The following is a 20,757-nucleotide window of genomic DNA, read 5'->3' on the forward strand; positions in this document are numbered from 1 at the left end:
AAACCACTATACATGCAAACATACAATCGCCAATTGGGTCCCAAAGTGATTTGGGGGGGGGGGGGTATACTGTATGGTATCATTTTTATTGTCCATGTATAATGGCTCTGTAGGCCTCCTGACACTCATGGGTGAAGGAATTCCTGTGGCTATGCTTAGGATGTATACTGCAAGCTTTCCTTATCCTCACTAAAGGGTTGTGAACAGGGCCTTAAAGTATGATATGCACAAAGTTCCCACAGGAAGGAATTAGATCACAATCCTATACCCGATGACAGCGTCTTTCCAAGTCACCAAGTGTTTGGACAATAAAGGAAAGAAGACTGCATTTCATAGGTGTTAAAGACGACTTTCAACTGACCTGTACATTCTGGAGGAGATTGCAAGACCAAAAAGGTTTACAGCAAAACTTTGGAGAGCAGGGGTAACAATGCTGGATGTTTTGTGTGCAATCCATTTGACTGATCTTTATGATTTTGTAGACTTTGCTTTAATGACTTTGGATAAGGACTATGGACCATGCTGCTTGTGGAGTCCATACAGAAAATGTGGAAAGATTTTATTTTTGCAAGTTGTGGTAATAAATTTACAGCTGAACAAGAAACCAGTGGGTGGTATGTGGTATAACCTTGTAAGCTTCTACCTCATATGTCCATATTGCAACCGCACACATAAAAGAGAAATGGACAAGCAAAGTATTATTGCTTTCTGGCAGGACCAAGGACAGGAAAGCAAAGAACACGCATACAGTACACTCAAGCGGCATCAAACAGAGGCCATATTTGGAGGCCATTCCTGTTAGTGGGACAAAGGACAACATTCACGTCTGATATGCCAATAGTATTTGTGTGGTACTACCCGACTGGTCATGTTCACTGGAAGTGGACTTGACTGCAACTGATCTGTGCTTGATAATAAGAAATCTCTTCACTTTCTCCACTTATCGTCATGTCAATCTGGATATCTAGCACAACGACAAAAAAAGACATGGTATCAAGAAAAAGCATTTCAAAGTATATACAGGTGGAAATAATCTCCTTTAAAACAAATCACTATTGAGGTGCAGGACTCGTTTTCTGCATTTATCCCCTCTGCAGGCTGTCTCACTAATTTTTAGTTTTTTGGGGGTTGGTGGGTAAGAGACTATGTTGTTGGCCTTGACAAGACACAGGAAGTTGATGAGGATCTGCTTTCTAGTGCTCTCATTTAGAAGCAGGATAATACAGCACATTATAGAACATACAACATGCTAGATTGTCAGCGACACATTCTTAGGACTGTCTATTCCTGGTTATTGCCTGTAAGGCAAAAACAAAACTTGTCTGTGTCAAGAGGCGAAGAAAAGTTACAGGAAAAATAATTTTTTGCTGATCCACCAGTCTACATTAATATGGGAATTAGTTCAGACTGTCAAGAGTGATTGTTATTTTGGCGGTATCACAAAACAACAAGAGGGGGAAATGATTTCTTGTAGACCTTCCCAATCCAGAGGTATGAAGCATTAGGTTCTCACATTTATGGGGAATTTTATACCATGTCATGTTTATACCAATGTCTGTTCACCAAGTCATTTTCAAACAGGTCATACATATGTAAAGGTTCAGCAAACAGTTCATGATGCAAGGCTGTGTTCTGACCTCTTTGGCTACATTCACATCTGCATTGGGATAATCCTGTCTTCTGGTCTCTTGAATAACCAGAAGAACGGAAAAATAGTCAGTGTAACGACAGTCACAAACAAACTCATTCATGATAATAGGGTGCACTGGGTGTCCGTTTTTCCAATCTCTCTTGTCCGGGATTTCTGACATATTTACTTATTTTCAGTCAAGTAACAATTTGAACTCATGGATGAATATGGGTTATACCTCAGATTGGGTTCAATACCTGGGATATCAAATGAGACATGGTCTACAGGAGGCTTGGCGCTTAACTGCCACATAGTTTTCACTTCTTTCTGCCCGTGTCCACTGAGAATCTCTACTCTCCAAGTCTGTGGGTGAGAGCTGTAAGAAAACAATGAATACTGAATCAACCATTTCATTTTTTTTATTTTTTTCTAAGGAGTTTAATAATGTCAGTCAATGTAGCATTACATACTAGATATTCAAATGAATAGTCATCCATTTAATGTGGGGGTGGGTCAAGTCAGCATGAAATATATATATATATATATATATATATATATATATATATATCTCTACACATATACATATATATTGGGGAAGTTAGCTCGGTAGAAGCAGTGGCGCGGACCCAAACAGTCATGACAGGAACAAAATGCAGCAAACTGGTTTATTTACAAAAAACACCCCAGGCAAATAAATGAACCTTGACTTCAGGCACGAAATGAGCAAAACAAAATACAGCCTTAACTTCAGGCAAAAACAAAATTAAAAAAAACCTGCTCGTCTTTATATATATATATAAATAATTATACTTCAGCTAAGACCTGTATGTCTGAACTTACTTCTGGTAGAAGTTGCCGATGACACTGGGCCGGATTTGGAGCTGGAACACGTGTTGCTCATTCCATGGGTTCTCTTTGTAGTACTTTAAACAAGACCTGACCAGAAAGAGAATGATTCTTCAGCAGAAACTAGAAATTTTGCTATCAAGACAGGAAAGCAATGTAAAACTATGCCGATCACACGGTATACAAGTCAGCCTGCCTAGAGCAAGGCTTCTTTTTTGCCATTATGTAGACATGTTGTATTTTAGTAGATCTGATGGCAGAATCCTGAAGCTGATACATTTCTGCATTATGTGTTGGAGTATTCTTCTAGTACCGACTCACTGTGTAAGTGGGAAGAGGTTCTCGTGCTCCAGGTTCAGGAAGGCATTGCAGTTTACAACCACCTCCAGCATATGATGCAGCTTCCTGACACGGTGGACCTGTTCTTGGAGATCCACTGATGTGCTGATGAAGTAATCCTGAGGACAATAGAAAAGGATTACACTGCACATGAAATAAGTGCTGGATTTCAACATGCCCAATTCTCTGTTCTCAAGGGCAAAAAGTCTCCATCAGAGGAGTCTAGAACATATGTAATTTTGTTTGAACCGAGGATGCATGTATACGAAAAAGGCAGGAGGACTAGCTGTTGTCTTAACAACATCTATGGATAGCAAATGGCCACTTATCATATGAAAGCAGTGATTTGATTGGTTGCTATACGCATTCATCCAGTCTTACACTAGTCTAAATGTAGTCACACAGATTATAGAGTTAAAGCCAAAATCTAGAAGTACTACCCCACTATTGAGGAAATTAATAAATGGTTAAAGTCATTATATTGTAGGAAAATAGCAAGACTCATAAAAACTTGCATGATAAACAGAAATGAGGTCTTATTATTTAGGAAACTTACCAGGTAATTGAATGTTGCAAGTTCTCGACCTGATATAAAAAACTTGTGTTAGTGTCTTTAAAACTAAAGGGGTTAACCAGTTATTATAAATATGGATCAAATAACAGGATGCATCAATACCAAATACTCAGACAAATTTAACAATTAAATGCGGTCCTGGTTGTCCGATTTATTTTCAGGTCATTAACTTCAGCGGTGGCTTTTCATTTGCAAGCTCACTACAGCTCCCTGTGAGCAGTGCAGCCAGCAAATGAAACATCACAGCAACATGTGACCTTGATTGTGGGAGTGGTTTATTAGATGAATCCTGGGAAATGTTGTCCACAGATTCATTTCATGAAAATAATAGTGATACAAGGAGCAGAAAATAAAATAAAGCCAAGCAAATGCTGTACAAGGTAACGGTGAGGAGTCTGCAGTGCTGAGGAAGAAGGATAACCCCCTTTAAGCTTCTCATTTGTGTAAAGGCTTAAAAAGCCCTCCATGTTTACTACAATCTTAGTTACTTTTCTGGAGTCGTAATGTGGTGCTGCGTTGTAAATACGGTATATGTAGGCTAACTGATTCTATGGATTATGGCGACAGTGTACACATGACTAACAAATTAGCCTAATAAAAGATGTCTATAGATATTAGATAGTTGTCAGGTTTCACCGCAACACTCCTATCATATATCAGAGTGACATACAGTAAGTGTCTGCTATGGGAAGGGAAGGAAGAAAAAGTCTAGTGAAGATGCTGAATTGTAATACCAGGTACAACTCAAGAACAGTGAAATAAAGGAATTGCTAACCTGCTGATAACTGTATGCACAAAACATTCAATACCCAGCATTTTATTACAGCTAACACTTCACCTCTCCTGACCAATACATGGATTCCCTAGGAAATAATTCTGGAACAGCTTTTCTCCAAATTTATAACTAAACAGTAAAAAACAGGGTGTTATCCTCCTTGTCATAGCGGTGTGTGTCCTTACACAGTCTGGCACTGACTGGATGCTCAGACTTTAGGGACACCGAGCCTTTAATTTGATTTATTTTTTAACCCTTTCCTGCCAGAGGCATTTTTTGATTTTCGTTTTTGATGGATGCTGAGCATCGGCATTAGCACTGGGTCTTTGCTCTATAATACAGCATATACAGCATAATACAGCCAGGCACTCTGCCGTCGGGAAGGGGTTAATTTCTAGGAGGAACAACAGAGGTACATTGCAGAGTTACAAGAAAATATGCTCCAGAATTGTAATGGAGAATGCACATATATACCACAAAAGACCTGTCAGGATAGCTGACGTGTCTTTAAAGTCCTCATAAAATGCACCGCACCGTGGCTCAGTGGTTAGTACTGTAGTCCTAGGTTTGAATCCCGCCAAGGACATCATCTGCAAGAAGTTTGTATGTTCTTCCTGTATTTGTGTAGGTTTCCCCTGGGTACTCAGGTTTTCTCCCGCATAAAGAGGTGATAACTAGAGATGAGCGAGTAATATTCAAAACGGCCGTTTCGAATAGCACGCACCCATAAGAATGAATGGAATTGGCTTAACCCCCTGTGTGCCAGCTGCGCCCATTCATTCCTATGGGTGCGTGCTATTCGTAACGGGAGTTTCGAATAGTACTCGCTCATCTCTAGTGATAACTACTGATCATGGAAAACTCTATCAACAGGGGCCCCACAGATCACCAAGTACCTAATGGCTACAATATAACACAAATGGCTGTGACAGTCACCCATCCTAAAATAAGAGTGGCAGATCAGACGTTGGTGGCATATCAAGCAAATGAGTTGGCTCTTTACAACGCAACCCCAATTCTGATGTAAAAGTCTGCAGGATATGTTGGCACTATATAAATAATTTTTCTTAGTATTTGTATTCAGAATAGTGTCAGCAATCTTACTGCAAGTGTGAATAAGGTTAAAATGTGATTTCAAGTGACTGATCTGAGTTGAGATTACTTCCAATGATACACAGAATAAATCATGCCAGCTACAATTTCTCTCCCGCCACACAGACGGAACATAACTTACAGTGATTATAGTCTCGAAAAGAAATAATAAAAATATGTAAAGCAGCCTACATTAAATTTTCAACATGACGGCTGTATTTTGTGTGAATAATGTCACAGTAGGAGATCTCAGTTGCCGTGTACCTATAAAGCAGTTGATATAATCTTTTTTCATCTTCTCCAGACCAATCTCTAGCAGCATGCGGATGGGAGTGAGGCCTGAAAGGGAGATGCTCTGCATGTTTCCGTGGTAGGACTGCTGAATTAGCTTGCTCAGTGTGCTGCTGCTCCCACGATGGATCTAGAATAGGCAGACAATTATTCAGTGACAACAGGCCGGCTCACTCATACTGTATAACAATGAAATAAACTATTCTCATCATCATCTCACAGTCGTCAATTGCTGCAGACGCAAAAAAAAAAAAAAAAAAAGATCCTTAACTTTTGTTCGAGAGTCACAAAAAGTTACGCAAGACAAATGCTTAAAAATTGTATCTGCCTTCAGAAGTGAACTAAATACACTGAATGTATCCTGCAATGAGCTCTGTAAGTCAGCCATATACATTACATAGCTCTCTATCAACCCATAACACATGCATGTTTAACTGCCAAACACACTTAGGGCCCCTTCACACGGAGGATACGCTGGCTGATTCTGAACGTGTGGACACCTACAGAGATTGGGCGTGGTGAGGAGGTGGTGTGCGTGTGGGAGACGCTGAATGTGCGGTCGGTGGGGTATGAGGAGATCCAAGAATGGGCCAGGTCTGAGATACCATTATTATTATATTATTATTATAGGCGCCATTCACATAAGAGAAGTGTCAGCTGAGTCAGATCAGCCGACTACCTAATGTGTATAGGGCCCTCCGGACTCTCCCCCAATAGATAAAGAAAATAAAGGATGGACATGTTAAATTTCAACTTGTAATCTTTTTGATTCTATGGAAAATAAGCTATAGGTTTTTACAGAGCTGACCCCCTACTAACAAAAATTGCATGTTTAAAGGGATCATATCATTAAAATGTTTTGTTTTGACTAACACAAAGGAATAGCCTTAGGAAAGGCTATTCTTCTTCTACCTTTAGATGTCTTCTCCGCTCCGCTGTTTGGTAGAAATCACATTTTTCTTCGGAATTCAAATGAGTTCTCTCGCAGCACTGGGGATGGGCCTCAGCGCTCAAACAGCACTGGGGGCGTCCCCAATGCTGCGAGAGAACTCTCCAGTGCCGCCTCCATCTTCTTCTGGAACGGCCTCTCTCCGCGTCTTCTTCTGGGGGTCAAACTTTTACACATGCGCAGTCGGCTCTGCCATAGGGCAGAGCCGACTGCACATGCACGCAGCCATTTTCTTGTGGCTGCTTACCCCAGCTTACTGTGTAAGCGGCCACAAGAAAATGGCCGCTTACTCCAGGCGGGCATGTGCAGTTGGCTCTGCCCGATGGCAGAGCCGACTACGCATGTGTAAAAGTTTGACCCCCAGCGCCGGAAGAAGACGCGGAGAGATGCCTAAAAGTTTGAAGCCAGCGCCGGACAGGGGAGAGGCCCTTCCAGAAGAAGATAGAGACGTTTCTGGAGAGTTCTCTCCCAGCATTAGGGACGCCCCCAGTGCTGCAAGAGAACTCATTTGCATACCGAAGAAAATCGGGATTTCTACTGAATGATGGTGCTGAGAAGACATCTAAAGGTAGGAAAAGAATAACCTTTCTTAAGGCTATTCCTACGTGTTTGGGAGAAAAAAAATGTCGTTTTAATGATAGGATCTCTTTAAACTAAGCAAGCATTATGGTGGGAGTCATGTGTATAGGGAGCTATTAAAAGTGTACGACATCCTTAGATGATGAACATAAAACCACGATAAATGCCAGAGAAATACTTCTGCCTAGTGTTTATGAGCTCACATTATGAAAATCTTTCCATGTAGTGACATTGATCTGAGATGTGACTAAAAGACCTACATGACTAGTATGAGTTTTATGTAAGGTCTTACACACACGGCCGAGTATGCAGGCTGAGAGAGGCCAATCTTATAGTGGAATGCACTCATATGACCTCAGAGTACCTTCTGTCCCCTACTGACTGCTGTGGGGGTTTTGTTCCGATGTCACAGAAAGGATGGGTCTTACTTTATAATGATTGGAACAAAATAGAGTATCAGTGTCTCCCATCCCTCCCATCAGAAAAGCCTCGGCCGGCACACTCTGTCAAGTGAATGAGGTCTTACTGTTTTCAGACTGTTGAAAATGGGGATCTTACCCAGGGGTGCACTTCACCATGTCTTAGTGATTGTATGACAAGCGAGAAACAGTTTGCAACATCTTGATAAGACGACACGCCTGTATTCAACAAAACATAAAGGGTTAAAACAGTCTCTGAAAAGAGTGTACACAACTCCATGTATACCACGTCTCACATAGTTTGTTAATTTGGAGATGGCATGTTAGGTATTGGATGCTGATCTATTGGTGAATGGGCATAAGCTTGAGATAACTGGCACTGAAGTACATGCACATGACCACGGTTATGTATTCGGGTCCACGAATGGTTTCACACAGGTGGCATCCATGTTGATACTTGGACAGGAGACAGCCACCATTTTATAATCTTTTATGTATATTGCCATATTAACATTATGTTAATGCTCAGCTCCATTGTGAGCCCTGATTTAATAAAGGTGAGAACCACATTTTTACACCAAATCTCATCCCCCACTGCTTCCCATGTATAGGCACTTGATGGTAACAAGGGTATTTTGGGCAATCTATACGCCATTCCTGCTTTTGTATAGGTGCAGTGCAGGTGGAAGTAGGATACAGAAAACTTTGTTTTAAAAAGGTTCTCCATTGCAAAGAGAGAATGTACTAAGGGCTTTCTATTACAGCAATTCCCATTGGAAGTAGAAAGAGACAATGTAATGTATTGTATTTGAATTTTGGATGTGGATTCTGCAGAAAGCCGGACTTGGCCGGTTTAGCATTACCGTTTTGTTGGCACACACTATATGTTTGCAAAAGATACTTGGAAATAAACAGGTTTCAAAATAATCTTGGAGTTGGGTATAAAAGTTAAAATGATTTTTCAGACTATAAATATTGACCACCTATCCTAAGAATAGGTCTCAATAACAGATCAGTGAGGGTCTTACAACCGGCACCCCCACCAGTCAGCTGTTCTCAGAAGCTGATACCTAGATAATGGAGCAGGAAGAAGACAGCTCTGTTCTGTATGTAGTGGCTGAACTGAGATAATGCAGCTTGGCTCCCATTCAAATGAATAGATGACCTACAGTACCTGATCTGACCACTACACAAAGAACAAAGCTATCTGCTTCCTGCTCCACTTCTCTGTATATCACTTTTTGGCAACTATCCGGTGGGAGCTGCTGGGTCTCAGAACTTCACCAATCCTACAGTGATTACCCTTATGATAGATCAATATTTTTTAGTCTGGAAAACCCCCTTTAAGGGAGTTGTTTCTGACAATGAGGACAAGATCTGTGTGTGGTCTTACAGCGCATTGCTGCAGATTTCGGGTGTCCACAACGACTTACGCAAACAAACACTAATAGAGCCTAGAATTGGGCATAGGTATTTTTGTCAACAAATTTTCACAATTTTGATGGGATCCATTCAGAAGATGGTCTGATAATGTGTGAGTGATGCAAGTGGTGCCAGATATGTAGAACTTAAAGAGGACACGTCACCACATCTGAATAGTTCAATGACATATATCATCTGATAAGCACCGTCACCCTGAGCATTTTGGGGTTTTGTTTGTCTTAATCTGTCCGGCCATTGCAAAGGTATACGCCCTTTTAGTGCTAATACAAATTAGGCTCTAATAGCCAAGTGGCGATACCGTGCCCATGGAGGTTCCTATTCACAAGGAGAATGGTGACCCTAACCTATTTATCTGCAGAACTGGGTTAACATGCTACATTCTCATGACAGACTCCCTTTAAACCAACCAATTTTTTTCAGAACCATAACATAGAACATTGACAAGGTATACAGCACAGTCTAAACAGGTAACATGGAAAAACAACACTAATACATCAACATCACCTACTTTTTCTCATTTTACACCACAACATCTCAGCAAAGTCCAAGTCTCCCCGTTCAGTGATAAAAGACTGGATGGAGCTGTCCACTGCCGCGGTATCGCTCTTTACTTTCTGGAAATGAATAATGAGTAGCGTCAGCCTCACAAGCTGAAGTCATTCACATGCCGCTCCACATCAGAGACACACAATGCAGGCGATACAAAGAAACGTGCGTGATTGATCATCGCTCGGCTGGTTACTATTCAATCAAACTGTCTCCCCTTGTTGCCAGTCTGGCTACATCTTACTAATTTTAAGACAAAAAAAAAAAAGGGAAAAAAAAAAAGAAAAGAAAAAATGCCTACCCAGGCAGAATATTTGCTCAGACATAAGAATGTAAGCAATTCATCCATTGTATGATTAATTAATTAAGATGTGGAACATACCCTCGGGCTCCAGACAGGATATGAATGACAGCAGAGCGTGACAATAATGTGTAAATACCCATAGTTATACTCTTTAATATGTCTACTGCAATAGGTGCAGCACTGCAAGAGTTAACGGGCCCCACTCAGCACTTAAATGGCTTAGTCACCTGTTTAAGAGCCGTACATATGAAGAATGGCTGAAAGAAATTAAGTGTCCACATCCATCATGTGTGCAGCGAGACTGCGGTATACATAATACATGAGCGGAGCAGAATGACTGGGAAATCATTTTATCGAGGCTGTTTGGATACCCTTCAAGCCTCAGGAGTAAATCCTCAGCAGTCTACAAGCAATAGACCTCGACATGAAACTATTTCCCCTCAGGCCCGCTTGTTGTTCGCGGCTTTCTATCAATTTTTATTTAGGTTTCCTTTTTATTTTATGCACCCTCAGGCTACGCAGCTGAATTGTGCAGTCGCAATGTGCATCACTCAGTGTAATTGCCATGTTTAATAATTGCAATATTACTCCTGAGTATTACCTACAATGTGCAGCCAGGAGAGAAATAGCTTTATATTGACCTTGTCAGAACGCATATACACCTTCTCGGTGCTGGAGGAAGAGAATCGGAGCAATTCCGTAAATCATTCGCATCAAGTGAACTCACCTCTGCTTCCTTTTTAGGAGCTGAATTATTAACTCCGTCTAGCTTACTCTTTAGCTCTGGGATGAAAAAAAAAAAAAAGTTTATTGTATTGTGTCAAAAATTACAACACGAACACGGTACAGATTATTTTTGGGAAATCGAAAAATTCAGGATTTTAAGCAAAAGGGTAAAACAATGAATTTGATGGTGTTACGTAGGAAGTACAGGCTTTGTTTTGTAACCTTGTGTTCCAAATAGCTCAGAGGTTACTAACCCTCATGTTAAGCTTGTATACAACATGGCTCATACAAAAAATGAAACGGGTGGCGAATACATTATACACCTCTCTGGTGTTAAGGTCAATGGTTTTCATCTTGTAGTACATGCACCTTAAAAGGTACATGGAATGGTTTCACGGAGGATATGGCAGGGATTGAGACTCTGTCCACCTATCAGAGTGACATTGGGGAATTTTCCGTGACGTATGGAAAATCATGACATCAGAATGCTGCTTTTAAGCAACTCTGGATTAGCAAAATGTTGCACATGACAGACATGATAGCAAACTAATTTCCTAAAGAGAAGACTGGTTTAGTGGACTGCCCCCTCCTGGTCAGTCAGTGAGGAATATCCCATACTGAATATACAGGACCTCTATGGTTACATACTGGCCAATCCCCACAAGTAGATCAGAAACCATAACAACTCAGGTACATATATGGATGGGAAATGCTAATACAAAAATTATTTCTACAGTCATATACACTCACCATTTAGGAGCTCCTGAACAAGCTCGACGGCTGATTTGGTTTCCAAAGTTTCTGGCCATTCTGTTACTCCGGTTTTCAAGCCTTCAGCCAAAACCTGTCATTAATAGTAAAGACTGTAAGTTAGTAACAGTGTGAATTAAGTTCTTTTGTACTGTGTGAGAGGGGCAGAGATGTGGGGTACAGGGTGTACTAAATATGATATGAAACTGGGGGCAGATGAAGGGGGGGACATGAAACTGTGGGCAGACATACGGAGGGCATGAAACTGTGGGCAGATGGAGGGGGGACCATTAAACTGGTAGCAGATGAAGGGGGACCATTAAACTGGTAGCAGATGAAGGGGGGTTATTAAACTGGTGGAAAATGGAGGGGGTGGGGACATTAACTAGGGGAGATTAAGAGGGACATTAAACTAGAGACAGTTGAAGAAGAACATTAAAAAATAAGGATCAGTGGATGGATACATTAAGCTGGGGACAATTGGAAAGGGACATTAAACTGTGGACAACATGTCCGCTTCTACTTGTCCCCAGTTTAATGTCACCCTCCAGCTACCCCAGTTTAATCTCCTTGTCTAGTTGCCCCCAGTTTAATGTTCACTCCAGCTGCCATTAATTTGTCCCCCTCCAACTACCCCATTGTTTAATGTCCCCCCTCCCCTTCGTATTTTCCCCCAGTTTAAACTGGGGCATGAGGAGAAGGACTTCTTACTGAGGGGAACATTATAACATGACATTTCCTGTAGAGATTTAATTGTTAAGTTTATGTATTAGACTTATGATGTATGTTACCCATCCTGTCAACTACAAGGATCAGGGCCATAACATTTGTCCCTTTTGCCATGTATTATAATACACCTTATAAACCATATATATACCTAATAAACCATTAAAGATTCTCTTACCAGAAGGAAATCCAGCTCTTTATATACAGGGTACACAGGACTTCTAAGATCTCCAGACTCCACCCTGATATTCTAGAAAAATATGAAAAATAAATGAAAACAAAAATCTAGAACAAGCAACAATGCAAATAACCAAATAATGAACAGGTTTCTAAATAGTTTGACAAAAAAAAAAAAAAAGATATGCAAGACATACCAGTGTTGACGCAGAAGTCAGAGGTGGCGTCTGAAGGATCCGATCCACTCCATTCCATATGAAGTCTACAGTGACGTTGGTTTGTGATTCTATAATGGAGTTCTCTATGGTGTTGGCGCTAAATAAATCATATCGAGCAAATCCTCTTGTTTGAATCTAGTATTGGTGATTAAAAAGGAAATTTGGGTTAAAAACAAACAAACAAAAAAACCTACCTTACTATGACTAGAATAGCCAGATATTATTGCAATAGCACTATTTCTGGCCACTATATCTTGTATTCTGAATTGTGTAGCAGTTTTCTGCTTTGTAGGTTCTCTCTGTGCTGGTGGGTGAAGATTAGTGTCATATATATATATATATATATATATATATATATATATATATATATATATATATATATATATATATATATATAGGCTATATTGCTTCTGTGTGCTTGTCACAGACAGTGAAGCTGTATGGATCGAATACCCATTATTTCCATTACCCAATAAACTAAAGTAGCCAATTCACAAACTTACTGCAGAAGAATGATGTCTTTCTTTGTGGGATTTCTTCAGTGCTTCAAGAGTCGGAAAAGAGGATTTGTCAGAAGTTGGACCTACAATGAAAACACTATCTGATCAGAATGGGACTGTAGCCAACAGCACTATAACTAGGGGGATCTGCTGGATGCTGGACACCCTCATCAAAACCTACCTTCTCCAGTCCAGTTTTATAGTGGACATCAAGGTAAAGCATCACCTACCAATCAGTCTTTGGTACACAGGATCATTGGTGCAGATGATAACCAAATTTGCACCTTAAAGGGCTTATCCAGAATTTAAAATGTATGTCCTGTCTCTAGGATAAGACATAAAGTTAGGTCAGTGGTTTCCCTGTGATGTCGCGAGCTGCAGTGTTCACTTGCCATGCTTTAAATCACAGCAGCTCACAAACACTGCTATTGAAAGAACAATGAGCGAGCAATGCAGTTCTAAGGGTCCATTCACACTGAGTTTTTTGGCGAGGATTTTGGCGCTGAATCCGTGTCACAATCCACATGAAAAAAAAGCCTCCCCATAGAGTTCTATGGGTTCTGCTAGCTTTTTTTTTTTCCGCTAGCGCTTTTTTTCTGTTATTGGGGGGGGGAGGGAAGCTTCCTTCAGGCGGATTCCTCCTGCAAAAACCAACGCAGTCAACGGGAGGCGGAAAATCCACGTGGAATTGACAAAAACAATATTGAAAAACTGCTAGCGGTTTTCTCAAAGTCTATACAATGTGCTGGAGGAAAAAAAACATTTCCTAATTCCTGAAGCAAATTTTTTTTCTCGCCAAACAACTCAGTGTAAACGGACCCTAAAATTGATGTCCTATCCTATGGAAGATGGATGACCCCTTTGAGGGAGTTTTCCAGGCTACATAACTGATGACCTATTTTTAGGTTAGGTTATTAATTACAGATTGCTAGGGGTGCTGACAACAAGGCAAGCACTACACTACACTTACCAAGCACAGATATGACTGATGAACGAGACACCACGTGGCCTAAGAAACAGAAGTGGGTATCACGGCGAGCTGATCCTCAGGTGTCTTGAGTGTTGGACTCCCATGAATCTTCAATTGAAGTCTCGGAAAACCATTTTAAGGGTGAGTTCAGACGGGGTTTTTTGGTCCGGAACCTGAGTCAGAGGCCGCCTCAGGTTCCGGACCAAAAACTGGGTAGCCACGACAAAGCCGATGCATGCACCAGCATCCAGTCACGCACTCTGCTCCAGATTAGGCCCAATAAATGGGCCTAGTCCGGAGGAGGGAGTGTCTTCAGGCCGAATCGCGAGGCGAAACGGCATGAAGAAGGGGAACCTCACTTCTTCTGGGGGCCGGAAAAAACTGGCTCACTGAAAAAATGACCTGAGCGGCTCCCATTGATTTCAAAGGGAGCCTTCATTTTGGTCAGAATTTTGAGGCGGATACGGCCTCAAAATCCTGACCAAAAATTCCCATGTGAGCTTACCCTTAGGCTGAGTTCACACTATATTTGGAGGCTGATTTTGAGGTGGATTCCTAACCAAATTCCTGTCCAAAAAACTCCATGTGAACTCAGCCTAAGGCCCCGCATAGTGAAACAAAGATATATATATATATATATATATATATATATATATATATATATATATATATAAAAAACATTGAGCTTTTATTTTTCAATATTTTTCATTACGTTTTGCTGAGTTTTTCTCAGCAGATTTTTAAGTGCTTTAGCAGGTATAACTGACATGCTGCAAAAAAAAACAAAAAAACCCCACACAGGTTTTCCGCATCAGATTTTTTTTTCTGTCATGTGTGGTTGGGATTAGCCAGAATCTCATTCACTTTGCAGATACTATAAAACGCTGCAATTTTTTCCAGTGTTTCTGTAGCAGCAAAAACAATACATTTTTGCAATGTGGGGCTTTTGCCTAGGACAAACATTAAAGGTACAGTTTAGCGCAGGCGACTTTCAACCACAGGGTTAAAGGTAAACTAGTATCCCTAAGATACAACAAATCTGCATTGGAAAAATCTGTACTGCACATATCCTGGTAGACTTGTCTCTAGTTTCTTAGAAAGAACCAAACAGGAAAAAAAAAAAAAAAAAAATCAGTAATGTCCCAGCAATTTCTTTTCCCTTTGTCCTTATTTCTGTTATGCTGCAAATATAACTGAGAATTATATTAAAAAAAAAAAAAATCTACGAGTGCCTCTGGAGATCAACCATGTCCCTTTCTCCTCCTTAGTAGGAGTTCACACACTAATTCGGTGCTGATTTTGAGGCGGATTTTGCCTCAAAGTCAGGATGGAATTTGGTGCTGATATAAGCAGATTTTGCCTCCCATTGTATTCAACGGGAGACAGAGACTGACACAAGATGCTGAAAAAATAGGAGTCAGTAATCAGCACAGATTTTACACAAGATGACCAAAGAACTTGTCCAGCAGTAACTATTGCACTGACCTGCACAGGTTACCATATGGAGGCTCATCCCTGTGATCTCATTCCTGATAGTTTTGATAGGCTCAGCTCCAAGCCAACAGGTATTTTCTGCGTCTGTGCTGTCACATCGCACCCACAACTGGGGAAGAACCTCCACTGGTTTTCCATTCCTAAACTGTGTCATGTTAGGATTCTGCGTCAAAGTGTAGCTTGAAAGAAGTTGCCTAGAGAAAAAAAACAAAGATTAATCCATTAGAATACGGGTATACTATATCTGCTGTTCTTCCAACTGTATACACTGCTGACAAACTGGACTGAATGTACACGTGGACAGGCATGGCTTTTATATGAGAATTATTTATTTCCTACTAAAGATGCTTTCTGCAGCACAGGCAACAAATGTCCTATCACTGGGACCACCAGTGATCAAGAGAACGAAGGCCACAAGTTCTCAGAGGTATCTGGGGGAATGGAATGCTTGTGCAAATGTTCGAACAGCGCTCCTTTCACTTCTTTGAGTCTTCCAAAATGGCTATGTCTAGCAGTCCCTCAATTGTGAATGTATTTGTAGTCAAGGGCACTTGTGCATCCCTATTCTTGTGATTGCCAGAGATCCCACTGGCCAGTCATTTACCTCTATCCTGTCTATAGGGAATACATGTCTTGAAGGGAAACACATTTAATGCAAATTGGCACCATTTCGTAGTCTGGAATGTCCACTCTATAGTGGTGGTTACAGGGAATTGCGGCTCTGTTCCTATTACTTAAAGGGATTCTATCATTGGTGTTAGTGGTTTTAAGATAAAGACATTACAGGATATCCTTTAAAAAGGCTATTCTACTACCTTCTTTTTTTCGAGCATACTGAGCAGTAAGCGGAGTTCTATAGTGAGCTACATGTACAGTACAGCTCTGAATGGAGCGGAACTGCGCATGCCCGAGAATTCACATGCAGCAGCGCGATCTAGCCAGAACAACATCCAGAGAGCAGGAGGAGCAAAAGAAATGGAGGGGCGTGAAAAAAGGTATGACGTGGGGGTGCTCGGAGGCCCTAGGGAATGCTAGATCGGCTCATTTACATAAAGTCATTAACCAGGATTACAATGGAACGGTGGGGAGAATTGACAAAAAGAAGGTAGTAGTAGAATAGCCTTTTTAAAGGCTATCCAGGCATGTCTTTATCTCAAAACCACTGATACCAACGATAGAATCCCTTTAAATATGAGTCGTGCTGCATGCCCTCCCTGTCCAGCAGCAGCTTCTGGCAGCCAAAAGTTAAAAAAACATGATGGAAGTTTTTTTGTTGTTTTTTACAGAGGAATAAATGCAGACAAACACCCAAAAGAAGGGGCTCTGGATAAGAGTATGGTTGTGTGAACCTACAGTAACTTAGTTTTAAATGTTTACCATATAGATGACTTATTACTACCATTTACAAGGATACCAATGTCCATCTACTTATTAGCCCTTCTAACCAATAGATCCATCCATCCATCCATCACTGGTGCAGGTAGGGGTGAACATGCATCATATGAACGAGATTTCTAAAAATCTTAGCCACTATTATAATTTGCTACAGATTTTAACAGCACAGTGAGACACCCACTTTAATATAAGAATGATGTAGACAGTTCAAACAGCTCCTGAGGCCGCAGCCTAATCCCCAAAAGTGGAAACTGACAATAGGTACCTGGCTTGCATAGTTGAGACAGGCAGCGGTGCGCAGGGTTGTTCTTCAGAAAGATTAAATAAGTGGCTATCGCTAGACTTAGATTCTTCCATGCTTTCCTCCTCTAATTTCTGGAAGACAAGAAATTTGTTTGTCATATTTATGTAAGCAATGGGTTCTAAGCTTTGCAATTTTCACCTTGTTTACCCCCCTCCCCGAGCTCCAGGGTTCTGGCAGACCAATATCAGGTCTGCGTCACTGCCTGTTGACATCAAAATAAAGTATTGGCGTCATTTATCAAGAACACAAACTAGATGGGTAGGACAGAAGCCTAACACCTGCTGCACAGCTACGATCGCCAGGTTTTCTTGTAGCGTTTCAAATAATATAAGATAACGGGGTTGCCTTTTAGCGACTGACCCCATTTATCTGCATTACTTACAATGTTGCAGAGAAACATGGCTGTCTTTGGTCATGTTGCAGTCTGGCTGCATGCTTAAAGTGCTTTAAGGGTGCATTCACACGGAGGAAAATGACGCTGAATTTGGTGTGGAATCCGCTTCGGATTCAGTGCTGAAAAAAAAGCCTCCCATTGACCTCAATGGGTTCCTTTTTCTGCTAGCTTACTGTGTAAGAGAACTCATTTGCATACCGTGCGGCGCAGAGAAGACATCTAAAGGTAGGAGATGAATAGCCTTTCTTAAGGCTATTCCTACGTGTTAGGGAGAAAAAAAATTGCATTTAAATGATTGAATCCCTTTAAGTCACTCCATCTACTCCCTAAAGCTAACCCCCGCAATACTGGTAACTACACCTGAACATAGTAGATAAACAAGGAGGTGGAGAAAATTGTAATGGGGGGGGGGGGTGTCTCTGGACAGGTTATCGGAGGGTCTGAATCAACTCAGAAACTTTCAGTTCATCAGGAATAGAACCCAGGGGTAGTAAGCATTGAAACTATCACAAAAAGTAATAAGGTTGCAAAATTCAGAATCTGGTCATCATAGAAGGCTGTCTGTCTCACTCACAGTTTGTAATGTATATGTTCTAATATGGTGAACAAGGTATTGTACCCTCATTACACAATGTGAATAATAACGCTCCAGGGCTCATCTATAGGCACTGGATTCAGAGATTGGTTTACTACACAGGCTTTGCAGAAAAATATAAGAAAAATTATAATGCATCTTAACATGTACTATAGTGTATAACAGGTACATAAGGTAAATGACAGAGATTTCCCTAGGAATGTGTATGCCTATCAGAGGTGCATAAGGAATACCAAAAAAGTGTGGTATCCATCATACATAGGCCCTCATGGGAAAAACGTACACACAAAAACCCTTATGTGTAACGTATATCCTTTATATATGTAGAGAAATTTCCATACACGCCAAATATAAACAAAAAACGACATGTGAACAGGGTCTAAAGAATGTTAATATTAAGCCTACCTTCCTTTCCACCACAAAAGCCATTCCGTTCCCGCTCCAAAAATTCTCCAACGGCTGGCACTGGCCGGGACTGACCATGTGTACCTGTAGTTCATCCTTGTGGGATGGGTAAAAATGCAAAGCAAGTTTATATCATTCATTCAGTTCTCAAGCTGTCTGTGCACATCACATTAATATTTTTAAAAGCCAAAGTTTTTTTGCAGGACCTGCCAACTCTTTGTTTGTGGAGGTATTATGACTTTATCCCAAGAGCAGAATTTGAGGAGAAGAAGTGTCAGGTCGTTGGATTTCAGCATACCCCATTTTGTTCTTAGCAAAGAAAACTCACAACCAGAGGTGTCCAGCAGATCACTCCACATTCAGAATACAAGAATGTTCAACCAAATAAGTATGTATTTGTATGAAGACAATAGAAGGAATAGGGTTTGACTGACAGCTATGTGACGTGTATGTCTAAGATCAGATGTTGATGTTCTATACTTAAGAAAGGTCATCAATATCACAGGATATAAATGCCGATATCTGCACATGGGAGCTGGACTGCTATGGTGCAGCATGGCCACTAGACAGTGTACAGAGCCATCTGCTTCCAGCTCAGCACACTGTGCAAATATCAGCTGAACCCCCACCAATCTTATATTAAAAGGGTTAACCAGGATTTAAGTTTTTATGGCCTATCTTTAGTTAAGGCCATAAAAATCTGACTGGTGGGGGGCTGACAGGCTGGACAGGTGACTCCGCAGCAACCTGCTTCTGATGCCAGAACTATACACAACATAGGACCAGAAGCAGTTCTCTAGTGGCCGCATGCCAGTACTGCAGCTCAGCTCCTATTGGCTTCAATGGTAGATGAGCTCCATTACTAACATCTGGCTATTATATAGGGACAAGAGCTATTTGCTTCTAGCCCAGTTTCTGTGCAGTACAAGTGTAGGAAGCGGCCCTGTGCAGCTGATCGGTGTGGGGACAACCCCTTTAATGACCTACTGATATGTTATCTTACACAATCCATCCAATTCTTTGTCAGAGGTATCTCGGCTTCCTTCTTTTTTAGTTGCTATGACTCCTAATATCTGCTATGTGCTTGTATGCGTTTCCCTCTTGCTATATACTACTGTACTGTCTATGATGCTGAGAATGGCACTATTTTTGGAAAAACACCCCACAACAGGCCACAGCTAGAGAACTTTACAAGGCAAAAAAAAAAGTACAAAAGGTTTCCCCAACAATCATTCACAAAAGTGGTGGAAATGAAGATGATGATGATGATGATGAATGTGGTGCAGGTGATGGCCCCATCCCATTTGCGTATAGTGTTAAGGCTGCCGCAAATGGCGTAAAAAGTCACAAGTTACTAATTCAGAACTATTTTATGCCAAAAAATTTACATGAAATAATGAATTCCCCAAATGTAAATTCTAAAATTGAATAGCATAGCTTTATTTACATCACAAACCTTATAAGGAAACGGGCCGGGCTCACCGTTCTTGACCTGCTCGTGAATGCTGTAAAAAGTAGAATATTGTGAGATTGTCAGTAAGGTTGAGCCGATCTTGAGATTTCAGGATCGTTTTAAAAATCCGATTTACGATCATTTTCCAGCCGATCATGAAATTTGCTTGATCGCCGATCGGGATTTGATCGTTCCCGATCCCTCAACCCTAATTGTCAGCTACAAAGACAACTCAGCAGATGCAGAACGATCATTCAATCTAGAGTAATCTCATGTATTTGTTCCTTATAGACGGGCTGTAAGTAGGCAATTAATATTCCACCTACTCCCTTCACAGCGGATACACGAGATTAGTGCTCAGAATGATATCAGATATATAGCAGGAATCTTATACATGTATACATTTATATCACTTACTATATACAGTGTCATTTATACTTCTGTATTACTACAACCTAGTTAGATGTCCCTTATGTATACAATGAGGCTCTACAATAGGGTTAGTAGGAGATTAGCATCATACATCATGCAGGAGCAGCCCCATCCTATTCCCTTGAATGGGACTGAGCCAATGAGAAGAGGCTGTCTATCAGCATCACAACTCATTACAGCAGTAGGACTACAAGCTCCAGCAAGGCAAGCAGTATTACACAGCAAGACAGTACAGTAAAGCAATGCCATGGCAGAACTACAAGTCCCAGCAGCCCACAACCTGAGGAGAAGTCTCTGCAGCTCCTCTGCTGCTTGATGTCTTTGCTTCCACATTATCTTGTTCCAGCCCCAAACCAAACTGCGCGGGCATCGGCTGTCATAGGGGTCATCGCCCCCGGAAGTACAACCCCGACCTGCACAGGCAAAAAGTG

At 41.0% G+C, this 20,757-nt stretch overlaps 1 protein-coding gene across 1 annotated transcript; it reads right to left on the reverse strand.

The window, feature by feature from the left end:
- Positions 1-832: 832 nt before the first annotated feature.
- ZWILCH (zwilch kinetochore protein) lies at positions 833-20,703 on the reverse strand. The gene is made up of 18 exons (XM_075273163.1): positions 20,607-20,703; positions 19,898-19,946; positions 18,442-18,537; positions 17,009-17,118; positions 15,340-15,542; positions 12,888-12,967; positions 12,364-12,519; positions 12,168-12,239; positions 11,264-11,357; positions 10,515-10,570; positions 9,446-9,551; positions 7,634-7,713; positions 5,521-5,677; positions 3,372-3,400; positions 2,798-2,934; positions 2,471-2,566; positions 1,888-2,006; positions 833-964 (listed from the first exon to the last, which is right to left on the reverse strand). The coding sequence occupies exons 1-18, from the start codon at positions 20,657-20,659 to the stop codon at positions 873-875; spliced, it is 1,785 nt and encodes a 594-aa protein (XP_075129264.1). The 5' UTR covers positions 20,660-20,703; the 3' UTR covers positions 833-872.
- Between the last annotated feature and the right edge of the window lie 54 nt (positions 20,704-20,757).

The sequence above is a fragment of the Leptodactylus fuscus genome, chromosome 5 (genome assembly GCF_031893055.1).
Source record: "Leptodactylus fuscus isolate aLepFus1 chromosome 5, aLepFus1.hap2, whole genome shotgun sequence".
Taxonomy (NCBI): Eukaryota; Metazoa; Chordata; class Amphibia; order Anura; family Leptodactylidae; genus Leptodactylus; species Leptodactylus fuscus.